Genomic DNA, 14,414 nt, shown 5'->3' with positions numbered 1-14,414 from the left:
CATGTACGCGGTGCCCAAGTTTTTTTCTTTTTTTAAATTTTACCAATTAAGAGTTTCTTAGTGTAAGTAAAACACTAGCAATAGGTAGACAAAGTAGCAACAGGGACATATACTTCAATGATTGTCCATGTGAAAACTATTTGCCGATGGAAAACTATACTGACAACTGTCTGCTACCATTTTTCTTTTAATGTAGATTTTGAGCCCCATATAGGGATCACAATGTACATTTTTTTTCCTATCAGTATGTCTTTGTAGAATGGGAGGAAATCCACACAAACACGGGGAGAACATACAAACTCCTTGCAGATGTTGTTCCTGGCGGGATTCAAACCCAGGACTCCAGCGCTGCAAGGCTACAGTGCTAACCACTGAGCCACCATTTTGCCCTGGCTGCTACCATTTTTCTTGTGAAAGGGTTGTGTCCCTAGATAGTCTAACATTAATAGTACTAAGTGGAGAGTGTCAAAATATTGCTAGACTGGAATAAATGTAAAATGAAAAATAAAGTATTTAAAATAAATAAATATAGAGTTGGTCATATGTGGGAAACACGAGGGGCCATTATACAGTGTGTGGGGACAGAACCGCCATTATACTGTATGTGGGGGCATAAGGGGTACACTATACTGTATGTGAGGGCAAAAGGAGACCTTTATACTGTATGTGGGGGCATAAGGGGCACATTATGCTGTTATGCTGCAAACTTGGCAGCTTACGCGTTGCCATCTACAGTAGCAACACTTTGAGATGAGATTTCCACAAGTCCCATCCACGTGTTGCAAATAAAACTACAGTGCTTTTACACCCACAACATTGAATCATAGCTGTAGGTCTCCCCCATAGAAGCTACGAAAGAGCTGCAATAATTCCAGAAGGTGTGCCACAGCAAAATCACCCAATTTCAATTGTTTTGCTATTGGAACACACTTTGGCTAAATTTGTTGCACCACAAGAGGCCCATTAAGGCTCAGTTGCTCATGGGCAGACACAAACCTGGAGCGAAACCTGTCTGGCCTTTATGTCCAACACATACAAGATACCCCCCCCATTTCAACTTTCATGCTCATGAACTGTAGGAGAAGGGCTATGGGTATAGCTGGCTAAATTGTTGGCCATGTTTTCTTTTCTGTGAGGTGGTTTTGTAGTTTTTATTTTATTTGAAAGCTTTATAAACCTAATTTTCTTTTCTGAGATGCTGTAGTTTTTTGCTTGCACTGTCCTCAGAATCGCAAATCTATATACAACAACCACCCACCTTGAAAGACATCATTCTCTTTCATTGCAATTTTGTATAAGATGAAATGAGTGAAGATGTTGCCTTTTTCAAGCTCCTCCGCTGCAATTGCTGCTTCCTTGGCCTGCAAATTAAGAAACGTGGCTTCATAGAGCAGAGCCCTGACATTTGTAAAATCTGGTTGATCAATGTTTTTCCATTAAACTACAGAAATACTGTTTCCCTGTCGTCCCTACCAGCGGCACAATGTGGGTATTTCGTGCCCCTGTGTGCTGGTAGGACAGGCGGAATTTTAATTAGCCATGTATTAATTTCACATGGCTTGTTCCCTTTAAGAGGGCACAGATACCTCCCCCCTGTGCGTTTTTTTCTGTCCTGTGTAAGGATCGGACAGGTGGGGAGGACTCTGTGTCCTCCTAAAGAGTAAGAGTAAAGAAGAAGTTTCAGGTACTTACCTGTTCAGACCTGTTCAGGTGTCTTCAATGATGCACTCTGCCCCTTTGGACTTCTGTGTCGGTCCTGCAAAGATAATAGGTAAGATTAAGGTTACCTATTTTACCCACCTCCCTCACGCGATCCTTCTACCTTTCCCCGGCATCCAGTCCTGCTGGGCTTCGGGAGCCGCGCGCAGCCAGCCGGCGTGTTCGCGCGGCTCCATGAGGGGAACTTCCGGTTTCGCGGAACCTTTCCTCTGCGTAGGAGGGTTCCGGCCGGTCGTTTGGTAATGTAACACCGGCAACTTCCGGTTTTTGGCTTTCGCCGCTCCGGGACCACGCGAACAGCAGCGTTGGACACTGGAGGTCCTCAGGAGCTTAAGGTACGTGCCAAAGTAGTTGGCTCAAGGGGGGAGCGTGACTTGAAGGGCTAGGAGTCTTATGAAGGGCAAAAGGAACGGAGCTCTTTTGACTAAGGCCACGCCCCTTCCGGATATGGGGCTGTAAAAGGAGGCAGGTTGCATCCCTCATTGCCTGCTAGTCTAATCCCTAGCTGGTTTCTGCGCTGTGGCTTGTGGTTTCCGCTTCAAAACTGCATTTATTCTACTGCAACTCTGCTGAAGGTTGGTAAGTGGTCTGCAGAAGCTGGGTGAGTCTCCTCATATGGTTCCTTGAATGTACTCCTCTGATGTTTCATATTCCATGCTTAGGTATCGCTGAAAACTAGTTTCTATTTGTCATGTCTTCCTCTTCTACCCCTCCCGGGGATCAAGTGAGACACCTGGCTTGCATTGATTGTGACGTTCCACTACCTGATGGTAGGTGCGGTTTTTTCGTCTGCTAATTCTCCCAATGGTGGGAGTATCCTGAATGTCATTGTTTTGCCTTTAGGCTATGACTGGTCACGCTGCCAGCAATGCAGGGGACCTCTGCGGGAGGAACCCGTTACCAGTGATATGGTAGCATGGGTCAAGGAGTACATGGTGAGTACGGTTGCCGCAAAGAGGGGAAGGGTCCCCCCGGCTTCTAAGTATCCTTGTGTTTTTTGCAGGATGATTCTTTAAAGGATATCCGTACTTCACTGGCTCAGCTCACCAAGAAGCAGCGCGTGGAAAGGCGTTCTGCTTCACTGCCCTCCCTGGAGCGCCTCCAGGTGGAGGAGGTGTCCATATCATCGGACGATCAGTCCTCCTGTACCAGCAGACCAATTTTCCATCGGGAGAAGACTAATAAACTGCTGAAGGCCATCCGGTCGTGGGACCAGGTTGGCGAGGGGGAAGCCTCTGCGTCCACCTCTGGGAAGCGGAGGGTTTTCCAAGTGGACGCCTCCATGGCCAGCCTAATGGAACAAGAATGGAAGCAGCCGGAGAAGGCTTACGTCACCACCAGAGCTTTCAAAGCAGTATATCCGATTGATCCCTCCCAACTGGATCGCTGGGGTCCGCCACCCAAGGTGGATTTAGCCATCTCTAAGCTTTCCCGTCGCACTGTCGTGCCCATCGATGACGGGTCAAATCTTCAGGATTTGCTTGATAGGAGAGTGGATTCAACGCTCAAGAAGGCGTATTCGTCTGCTTCAGCCCAGGTGACGGTGGGCATCGCCTCAACGGAAGTAGCTGATAAGCTTCAAGCCCGGCTGGACCGCCTGGAACGGGATATCGACTCCGGGGTTAACAGGGACGACATCCTGGCATCCATGGGGGAGATCCGTCTCGCTACGGATTTCCTGAGAGAATCGGCAAGACAGCAGGTGAAGCTGGCTTCCAAGGCCATGGCCCTCAATACCGCCGCCAGGAGGCCCTTGTGGCTCAAACCTTGGCGGGCTGATGTCGCCTCCAAGTTTTCTTTGTGTTCCCTCCCCTTTCAACCTGGAAAGGTTTTCGGCCAAGGGCTGGACGATCTGATGGAGGGATTGGCTGATGGTAGAGGGAGATCACTACCACAAGCAACCAGAGAAAGAAGGCCTCCCCCTTCTAGGGGTCGAGGCTCCACGTCTCAATACAGGCCTCAACAGGGAAGCCAGAGACGCCCCAGATACCGTCCGAAGGGGGCGGGTCGCGGGATCCCCAAGGAGGACCCTAAGAAGAAGGGGTTTTGAGGAGACGCCGCTCTCTGTGACCAGCTCTCCCGTAGGAGGGCGCCTTTCGAATTTCCTTGTGGCATGGCATCTTCACATTCTGGACCCATGGGTCCTTCAAGTTGTTCAGCGAGGATACGCAATAGAGTTCTCCCATCCTCCGGTGGATCGTTTCATCACTACGCGGGTCTTACCAGCCCTACAACAAGACTGCCTGGAGGCTTCCGTCGCAGAATATCTCTCAAAGGGGGCCCTGGAAAGGGTCCCTCCTCCCGAAGTGGGTCAAGGAGTTTATTCACCCGTGTTCTTGGTTCCAAAGTCCACAGGAGGGTGGCGGATGATTATAGATCTTCGGTTCCTCAACCTCTTCATAAAGAAAAAACCTTTCAGGATGGAGTCCATAGACTCAGTAACCAGTTTCCTATTGCGCAACGAGGTCATGGTCACCCTGGACCTAAAGGATGCCTACTTACATATCCCCATCTTCCCGCCACACAGGAAATATCTACGTATAGCCGTTCTTATGGCTGGTCACCGAGAGCACCTACAGTTCACTGCTCTGCCATTCGGCATATCGTCAGCTCCGTATGTATTCACCAAGATGGTCGCACCAGTTGCCGCCGCTCTCAGACTTCAAGGCCTTTTCGTGGTTCCCTACCTCGACGACTGGCTTATAAAAGCTCAGTCTACTTCAATTCTCCATCACCACCTCCAGATAGCCATCGCCTTCCTCCAGGAGTTAGGTTGGCTGATCAATTGGGAGAAGTCAGAAATAGTGCCATCCACCCGGAAGAAATTCCTGGGGTTTGTTCTGGATTCCCAGAGCATGCAGATTTTCCTATCTCGTCCAAGGCGAGCAAAAATAGAAGCTTCGGTTCGGGGCCTTCTCAGGTCCCGATGGATCACCATTCGCACCGCCATGCGGGTCCTAGGCCTGATGTCTTCTTCAGCCAAGGCGGTCCCTTGGGCTTTATGGCACTTGCGTCCCCTTCAGATGGAAGTGTTGAGAGCCTGGAACGGATCTCCACGGGGACTGCACAGGAAGATCTGCCTTTCTCCCGATACCCGTCTTTCCCTCAGATGGTGGAGACACCTGAAAGACGGAAGGTCCTCGGTTCAACCTCGTTGGACCCTGTTGACAACAGATGCGTCCCATTCGGGATGGGGAGCCCACCTGGACGGCAGGACTGTCCAGGGTCTGTGGAGGAATCCAGAGGTAGGAACCTCCAACCTGAAGGAGCTAAAAGCAGTTTATCTGGCGCTGAAGTACTTCGCCCCCTTTCTCGAAGGGAAGGCAGTCAAGGTCCGGTCAGACAATATGACGACGGTAATATACTTGAACAAACAGGGCGGCACCAGGGTTCCAGCCCTACTGAAAGAGGCGAACTTGATCTTCACGTGGGCAGAGAAGAATCTGACCCACCTATCCGCTGTTCACATCAAGGGCTCCCTGAACATAGTAGCGGATCAGTTGAGTCGGGGTATCCCTGTATCAGGAGAATGGTCTCTCAATCAAGACATATTCCATCAGATTGTCCAAACATGGGGCCTTCCGGATGTCGACCTCATGGCAACCCGACTCAACGCCAAGGTGGAAACCTTCTGCTCTCTGTACCAGGAGGACAATGCCTTGGCAGTGGATGCCCTGTCCATCCCATGGAGGTTCAGGCTGATATACATCTTCCCTCCAGTTTCCATCATACCCAAGGTATTGATGAAAATCAGACAGGACCAAGTCTCGGGAATTGCCATAATCCCGTTCTGGCCGAAAAGGACTTGGTTTGCCCAGCTCATGTGGATGAGTCAAGGCAGGTATTGGAGGCTTCCCCCCCTCCCAGATCTGGTGACACAAGGAGAGCTGAGACACCACGATCTGAGGAGATTCAATCTGACAGCCTGGAGGTTGACCAGTCCCTATTAAGGAATAGAGGACTGTCTCAAGGCGTCCTAAGGACTTTAGCCAGCGCCAGAGCCACCTCGACCAATAAGAATTACCGTAGGATCGGTAATATTTTCCAGGCTTGGTGCACGGAACACGAAGTGGACTCCTCCGATCCCCCTGTGAGGGCGATCCTGGATTTCCTTCAGGACGGCCTAGACAGAGGGCTTGCAGCTTCTACCCTGAAGGTACATGTAGCCGCTTTGTCCGCCTATCTGGGGAGGCGGTTGTCTCAGGATCCTTTAGTGAGCACCTTTATCAAAGGGGCAACTAGGCTGAGACCAGCAGTTTCTGCTCCTGTCCACCAATGGGACCTCAGCAAGGTCCTAACGGCACTTTGTGTTGCTCCATTCGAACCTCTGGAGGAGGTGGATCTAAAGTGGCTGACCTATAAGGTATCTTTTCTCCTCGCTATCACCTCGGCAAAAAGGGTAGGGGAGCTTCAAGCACTCTCATCGGAAGCTCCTTACATTGCCTTCTTTGAAGACCGTGTTCAGTTGAGATTTCTGCCAGGATTCAGGCCGAAAGTTTCTTCTAGGGCGAATGTGAGTCAGCTCATTTGCTTGCCAACCTTTTTTCCCGTGCCCACTTCCCCTGAGGAGGAGAAGTGGCATACCCTAGATTTAGTCCGGAACCTGCAGATTTACCTTCAGCGCACACGCGCTTTCAGGAGATCTGAGAACTTGTTAATAAATTATGTAGGGGGCCATAAAGGCCGCAAGGCTTCTAAGGCCACCATCTCTCGCTGGGTGAAGGAAGCAATCAAGTTGGCGTTTGTGAGTCAGAACTTACCTCCGCCGACCGTCCTAAGGGCCCATTCGACGCGGGCAGTATCGACCTCTTGGGCAGAGGTCAAGGCTCTCACCTTGGACCAGATTTGTGCAGCAGCATCCTGGTCTTCAGAATTGACTTTTGTGAAGCACTACCGACTTGATCGGTATGGCTCAGAAGCTACTGCCTTCGGGCGTACTGTATTACATTCTGCTTGTGTTTAATCTCCCACCCTTATGGGGATTACTTGCTATTTCCCCACATTGTGCCGCTGGTAGGGACGACAGGGAACAAAGGATTATGTAGATAATCTTGTTTCCCTTAGTCCTAACAGCGGCACAAGGATTCCCCCCCTATTGTTGTTTATTTTGGAATGTATGTATTATTACTTGTTATTTACGCACAGGGGGGAGGTATCTGTGCCCTCTTAAAGGGAACAAGCCATGTGAAATTAATACATGGCTAATTAAAATTCCGCCTGTCCTACCAGCACACAGGGGCACGAAATACCCACATTGTGCCGCTGTTAGGACTAAGGGAAACAAGATTATCTACATAATCCTTTGTTCCATCAGTGCTCTCACTTGCTGGATAAATCAGACTCTTTTGTATATAACATGCAACAAATAGGATGCATTAGCAATCATTGCTCAGTGGAGTATGACAGTGAATAATAACTTTAAATCTAACTGTATAACAATAGACAAAATACAAATTGTAGATCATGATATAAATTGTAAACTGTTATATGAAACATGACAATTTGATACCACATTTGTGTAGTTATTTTCTGACCTTCAATAGATCATTGAGGCATAGATAGCAGGAGGCCTGGTTCCTCAGTAGTTTAGCAAGGTTGGGATCACTATTATCGGCATCATAAAAGCTAAGGGAATAGTTGAACCATTGTAATGCTTCAGCATAGTTTTTTCTCTGTGGATTAGAATACAAATAGTCAATATTCATTCTTAATTTAAAACTAAATTTAAAGAGAATATCATTCAATAATTTTTGCTTCAAATTATTGTTCAATGCAAAGTGCTAGGGACATGTGAATTTTTATAAATGACTCCTTAATAAAATTTATATTTTGGTAGCACATACAAATTATGTTTAGCAAAATTTATAAAAAAAAAAAACCAAAAAAACACCATACAGTGGGTGTCAGCAATTAGTTCCTAACAGTAGTGTATATGTATAGCGGATGTTGGGAAAGGGGTTAATGTTACATAGTTACCATTCTTTACGCTAAAGACAAAAAAAAAATCTGTTAGCAGAAACAGTAATGAAGAAGCATAGCAAAAACTTATTGAAAAAAGCTGCAGAAAAAAGGTTTTTGTTACCTTCTGCAGAATTTTGTAGCTGCATTTCATTATGTGGGGCCTTACACTGAACCCTTAGGGTTAGTTCACATGGGGTTTTTTGGTCCGGATTTCGATGCAGGAAGCCGCTTCAGAATCTGGTCCAAAAAACCTCTCCTGCGACTGGATGCCTGGGCAGTGCTTCAGCATCCAGTTGCGGCATTCCACTCTGGATTAGGCCCAAATGAATGGGCCTAGTCGGGAGGGAGTGTTGCGCGGCGGATGTTTGCGGCTGATTCAGCTGAATCTGCCTCAAGAAAGGGCATGTTGCTTCTTTTTTCCGCGAGTGAGAACAAACCGCTCGCGGAAAAAGGAAGCCATTGATTTCAACGGGAGGCGTTTTTTGGAGCCGGATTTTGATGTGGATTGCGCATCAAAATCCGGACGAAAAAAAAGCCTGTGAACTTACCCTTACCATTCTGCTAGCAGAAAAAGAAACCCATTGAAGTCAATGGGAGGCCTTTTTTTTTTTTCAGCCATGAAATTCCACACCAAATTACTCACCCTAATAAACACCAGGTAGGACTATTCAGAATTTCATATTGAATTGCCAGTAATATCTAGCCATAGGGATTTAAAAAGGAGTTTTTAAGATGTAAAGATAAGCAAACAAGTTTTTCTAAAATGTATGCATAGTTCTACCTGTGCAACAAATAAGATTTCAATAGGGGCTCCAGTCTATTCAGATAAAAATATAGATTTTTCATAAAAAATTGAACTAAACCTCAAATGTTTTGGCTGCACAATCCCACAAAATAAGATGCAAGTGGCTCAAGATCTCTTGAGGCAACTGTTTTCCTGTGTTGTGACCTAAAAAAAAAAAAAAAAAATTAATAAATTGACATTAGCACTTCCCATACATGGCTATTAAGTAACCATGCAGATGTAAGAGCTGCCTAAAGTTTTTGACCTTTTTTTTAATGTTTCCTTTTTTTTTTTCCTTTTTTATTTTATTAATTATGAAATGTTCACCAGTTACTTTGGACAACCAACATTTCTAAATATGCAGACAACTGCGCTGCAACCTGCCAGCCGTGAATTAAAAGCACGAGGATGTCTCCCATATGCCGCCCATGTTTCTGCAGCTCCTTTTATTAAATGAATAGGAACCATGGAAGCACTGGCCGCAAAATAGGACAGGAGTAGGACCTGTTCTATATATTGAGGCCCGGAGTGTCGGCCCGCATATAGGACTGAGAGATTTATGGTCGTGTGTACAGGCCCATAGACAACTATAAGTCAGTGTGCTATCTGTGAAATACATGACCATGGCCATAGTCGTCTGTAAGAGGCCTAAGGTTGAGGCCACATATACTAGAAAAGTGGCATTTTTTTATTGCAGATTTTGCTGCAGATTTTTAAGCCAAAACCAGGAGTCGATTTAGAAGAAGGTAGAAGTATAAGAACTTACTTTATGTCTCCCATTCCTTTTGAAGCCACACTGGGTTTTGGCTTAAAAAAAAGAAATCGCAGCAAGACCTGTAACAAAATAAAATGCAGATTTTCTGCAATGTATGTTATAAACGCCTCAATGAGTGTCTGCTGAATAGTTATCTCCTTATAAAAGAAGATACTCCATCTTCAGGTCAACTCTACCATGTCACGCATACTAAACATCCTAATGATGTTGAGAGTTTCATCAGCATGTTATTCTATGGCTTCTTGCTTGTGTTTTGTAAGATCCCTGGGCCTTGTTGGGTCTGCATAGAGGCTTGGATGACTCTTAGGGCTCGTTCCCACGGAGTAACGCGCAGCACATTCAGACACCTATACACGTGTCAGAGTGTGAGCACTCAAAACAGATGCCATTCATTTCAATGTGTGCCGGCTCACGTGCGCTACACATTGAAATCAAGGGGTTGAAAAGCCTCCCATTGATTTCAATGTATAGTGTGCGTGAGCCGACACATTGAAATGAATGGCATCTGTTTTGAGCGCTCACACTTTGGCACGTGTATACGTGTCTGAATGCGCGGCGTGTTACTCTGTGGGAACGAGCCCTTAGTGTTCTCTAAGCAAGGTGGCCTAATGTGAGATAAAAGTGAAAGATTGTTTCTCAGATATTAATGCTGAAAACTAAAGTAAAAAATATGTCCCAGCTGGGAAGGAAGTAATTGCATGCTAACTGTGGCCTAGAGGGAGGAGAAATAGACTAAGAGAAGCAAGATGTCAACTGTGAGTCATTGAATTTGATTGACTATAACAGAAATTAAATGGGACATTCAGCATGTCTATTCCAAGCCCCTGGGCCTTCCTTGGTCCGCGTAGTGGCTGAAAGGTTACCAATGGCTTTTAAATTGGGTAATGAGGAGGGAAGCGATGAGCGAGGCAATCCTAGAATGATTTTATTTGTACTGTGCAATATAATATATTATACAGTTCTACATTTACATTATTATATTAGGTAGGAATAGAAGTAGAATTTTATTGGTTTGCCAAAATGAAATTCCATATTTGTACAGCAAACACTATTGGCCTAGAAATAACCTCCAAAGGCGATTTACAAGCCAAAAGTTTTAGAAATGTCTACTGGAAACTGGTGGCTATTTCTCGGTCTGCCTTTACATAAAGGTGACCTGCCCTACCCTCAGTCCATATCACGACCTCAGTCTCCATCCCAGTCCTTTTGTTAGCCAACTTCTCTATGCCACATAAGGGACAGGACATAATAGAAATTGGAATATGCCTGTGCCATAAAGGTAGTGTTTGTTTTCTCTATCAATAGTGGAGATGAATACAGTCATGAAGCGGCTGCAGAGTCCGGTGTGTGAGGGAGACGTGCTGTATGCCATCTGGACATAGTGAAGAAGATGCAGCAGATGACGACTGTCCTTCATACAGGTAGATACTTTATTTTATATACATTAGTTAGTTATAGCTTTGATCCAAGGTTCTCAAACTGATCGCCTTTTCATGGGGTCAAGAAGATTTTTTTTTTCCTGTGACACAAATTTGGCCAATGTGTGAATATGTCCAGGATTTGCCCGAAGTTGAGAACCCTTTGAAAATGATATTCTACTGCAAAGCAAACTAACGTGATCCCTGTGCCCAAGTTCTTCTCACAGCTATCTTTTGCGTCCCATGCAAACACTTTAGTAGCATGTACATTTCTATTTTCTTCCCTATTTCGGCCCTGACCAGTATGAAGACTTGTTCCTAATGTTCCTCATTATGACCAAATGCGAAGTCTTACTCAAAGTGGAAGACTATGTGTAATAAACCGACATATGTATCACACCAGTGCACCTATGGGCAGAGGGAATAAGTTTACGGTTGCAGGATGCAAACCATCAAAGGAAATGCCACTAACTTTAGAGCATTGAGTATTTTCTCCACTAGGTGGCGGTGATGTTCTGCAGCAGAATACAATGGAGCCAATTCTCTGTTTTATAAGAGGATCAAGATGAGCTATGTGGACGGCACAGCCACAGCAGAACGTAGTATGATTTGGGGTATGGCAGGAAGGCTTGTTTCCAGGTTAAAGTAGACAGAAAACTGGTGGAGCCAGTGGGAGTCTAGTCATAGAAGTTTATATAATGGTGGACTTCACTTGATAGATAGAGATGAGCGAGTACTGTTTGGATCAGCCGATCGAACAGCACGCTCGCATAGAAATGAATGGACGTAGCCGGCATGCAGGGGGTTAAGCGGCCAGCTGTCGTCAAAGCGGAAGTACCAGGTGCATCCATTCATTTCTATGGAGCGTGCTGTTTGGATCGGCTGATCCAAACAGTACTCGCTCATCTCTATTGACAGACTTATCTGGCTGATGTGAGATGTTTCAGGCCTATCAAAACCCTTTTCAAGCAGCGTTGTTTGTGGTCAATGTGATATTAGCCTGATATCTTCATCCATTGTTGGAGTCACTGGTTCCTTTAAAATTCAGGTCTAAGGTTACTTAAATGATATATATGTTCACTAGTCATTGATAACAAACCCTATCCCTTTGTTGTTATCTATTTTTCTACATAAGATCAAGAAACTATGATGATGTTTACTCAGTTTTATACTGGTCGCTGCCTGTACTATAATCTCCTTCACAAATATTCTCCTGCAGTCTGATTCCAGGAGAATTCACATTTCTTCCATATGGAGATGCTAATAAAGGAGTGGAATCCAACCCCTAATGTTAGCTGCCAAGTCTGGGACCTATGGATACTCTTTTAAGATACCCCAAAAATCCAATTCTTTCTCTCAACCTCACCCCTGCTTCAGTAAATAGAATAAAAATGTGACACTTTTTTTTACATGATGTTTTTGTCACATTTTTTGTCATGGTTGCCATGTTTTGTTTTGTTTTTTGCTCCAGCACATGGACCTGGAAACTTCCCTTTATAAAATACATATAAAACACATGACAAACCACGGCAACTCCTAATCCATACTTCTTCTTTGCACTTCTTATCCATACCTTTGATTAAATCTTCCACTTTTTGTTGGGCAAGAAATTCTTTTCCCTGCTTTAGCAAAAACTCAATTTCCAGAATTAAAACCTTCCCAATATCAGGAGATTGTTCAAATTGGTTACAGATCATTTTGAGGAAATCAAATCCAACACAATCCCTGTAAAAGAGTATTATTGAAAATAGATTTGTAAATGACGGTTTGCATGTCTATTCACTGGGTAATATATATGTGAACTATGTAAATACTTTATATTTTAGAGGCCTTGCCGCAAGTTATATTTAATCAAGCTTTATTAAAATTTATCAACAATATAACAAAAGGAAATTTACAATATAAAGCTTAAAAGAACTTGCTGTGAGTTAAATTTGTAAAATAAATAAAATATAATATGCAGCATGTTATACTGTGTGGAGCCATGGTGGAACAATATACTATGTGGGAGCCTTTGGGGAGCATATTATACTGCGTGGGGGCCCCTTCACCATTTGCATCACAAGCTACCTTTTTCTTATAGCAGTCATGTGATGTTTTTAGAGTCTGAAATTACTTTGCACGGTCACTGTAAAACACATACTGTGTAATGTGAAGAGGTCACAGCACTTTCAAAAGTGCTCTGGTCCCTTAAGACAGCTGATCAGCAAGTGTCCTGGGTGTTGGAACCCTGCCAATCTCTTAGATCTTAAGAGTGTTAGGAAAAAGCAGCCCATTCATTTCTATGGGGAGCGCACGTATGCCGGCTCCCATAGAAAGCAATGGGACCTGTTTTAAACGCTGCTGATTCGGAACGTTTACACGGTCAAAATCAGCCAGCGTAACCTCCGTGCGAAGGGGCCCTTATTATATCCTCTTGATGGTGAGTGCCCAGTTTTTTTCTTCTTCTTTATATTTCTCAATGAAAGCTAACGACGGACACTGCACTACTGGTCGTGTGAGCGCCCTCTTATTATTCTGAAGATGGGTATTTTTCTTTGAGGCAAAGACTACACAGCTTTTTAACCTAAACTTTTATGACACTTGGTGTCGCTGTATCACGCCATGACTCCTGCACTAGAGCAAATGATGTTACATTGCCACACTAATGGTGCAATGATTGCGAATCTGAGGCGTAGTGACAGTGTTTTGGAAAATCAAAAATCAGCTATTTCATTTGGAAATTCATGTGTAATCTCAAGAAAATATATGATAAGTGGTTTACATCATAATTCCAAAATGAAATTGAGCTGTATAGTGAGAGGACGGGATACTAGTTGGCCACAAGCTCATCTTACCTATTTTTTTCCATAAATAGTTTAACTGTGTTCAGGTAAATATCCAATGGCAATTCATGGTGCAACATATCGATGGCTGCTGTAGAGAAAAAATAAAATACAGAATAATTCCTTATTTACACCTCGTTTGGGCTTTGCTGACCCGTTAACCCCTTCTCGCTGGTGCCATTTTTTTTTTAAATTTTCGGTTTGACTACCAGACTACTAAACCCTATAACTTTGTTATTTTTTGTTTACAGAGCCATATGTTCCATGTTTGCTGGGCAAATTGTTCTTCATGATACTAACATTATGACGTAACATACAATATAACATAATATTCTGTACAACTTACTGGGAAGGTGGAAAAACCACTTATAATGGGATAGACTGGAAACGAAGTGCATTTAGAGAAGGCACGGTGCCGAAACGCGCCATTACCCTTATCATGTTCATTTTTGCTCTTAAAGTGTCCCATGTGAATATTTACTTTGTGTCCACGCCTCTGTCTAGGGACTTTTTCGGTCTACTTGTATGTGTCCTCTTTTATATTTACTCGTTACTAAAATTTAGATTTTTTTAATCCATTTCTATCTATTTTGAGTACTTCGCCATATTTTTTCGTGTTTCTGGTCTTGTGTGCTATTCTTACATTTTTCCTTTTTGTGGCTTTCACTGTGATGACATGTCACCTTTATTTGAGGATTTATATAGTTTTATTTACACTTCAACTCCTTAAAAAAAAAAAAAAAAACATTTTGCAAAAAAAACATCCCAAAACAACTTTTCTTGCAGTCGCCATATTTTGACACCCGTAACTTTTTTTTTATATTTCCATGAACAAGGATGCATAAGGTGTGTTTTTTTTTTTTGTGGGGCCAGATATAATTTTAGTTATACTATTTTGGAGAGGAGTTATGCTATTTGGTCTTTTGCTTTGA

At 44.1% G+C, this 14,414-nt stretch overlaps 1 protein-coding gene across 1 annotated transcript in view; it reads right to left on the bottom strand.

Annotated features, from left to right (window-relative positions):
* TEX11 (testis expressed 11) overlaps nucleotides 1-14,414 on the bottom strand; it is a 70,804-nt gene that overhangs the window by 13,187 nt on the left and 43,203 nt on the right. The window contains exons 13-17 of the mRNA XM_075259847.1: nucleotides 13,495-13,573; nucleotides 12,231-12,382; nucleotides 8,544-8,629; nucleotides 7,254-7,391; nucleotides 1,259-1,361 (exon numbers count right to left, since the gene is read on the bottom strand). Coding sequence (XP_075115948.1) covers nucleotides 1,259-1,361; nucleotides 7,254-7,391; nucleotides 8,544-8,629; nucleotides 12,231-12,382; nucleotides 13,495-13,573 — 558 coding nt within the window. The remainder of the gene's footprint in view (nucleotides 1-1,258; nucleotides 1,362-7,253; nucleotides 7,392-8,543; nucleotides 8,630-12,230; nucleotides 12,383-13,494; nucleotides 13,574-14,414) is intronic.

Source organism: Leptodactylus fuscus, chromosome 11, assembly GCF_031893055.1.
Source record: "Leptodactylus fuscus isolate aLepFus1 chromosome 11, aLepFus1.hap2, whole genome shotgun sequence".
Taxonomy (NCBI): Eukaryota; Metazoa; Chordata; class Amphibia; order Anura; family Leptodactylidae; genus Leptodactylus; species Leptodactylus fuscus.
This window is presented reverse-complemented; position numbering and strand designations above follow the sequence as displayed.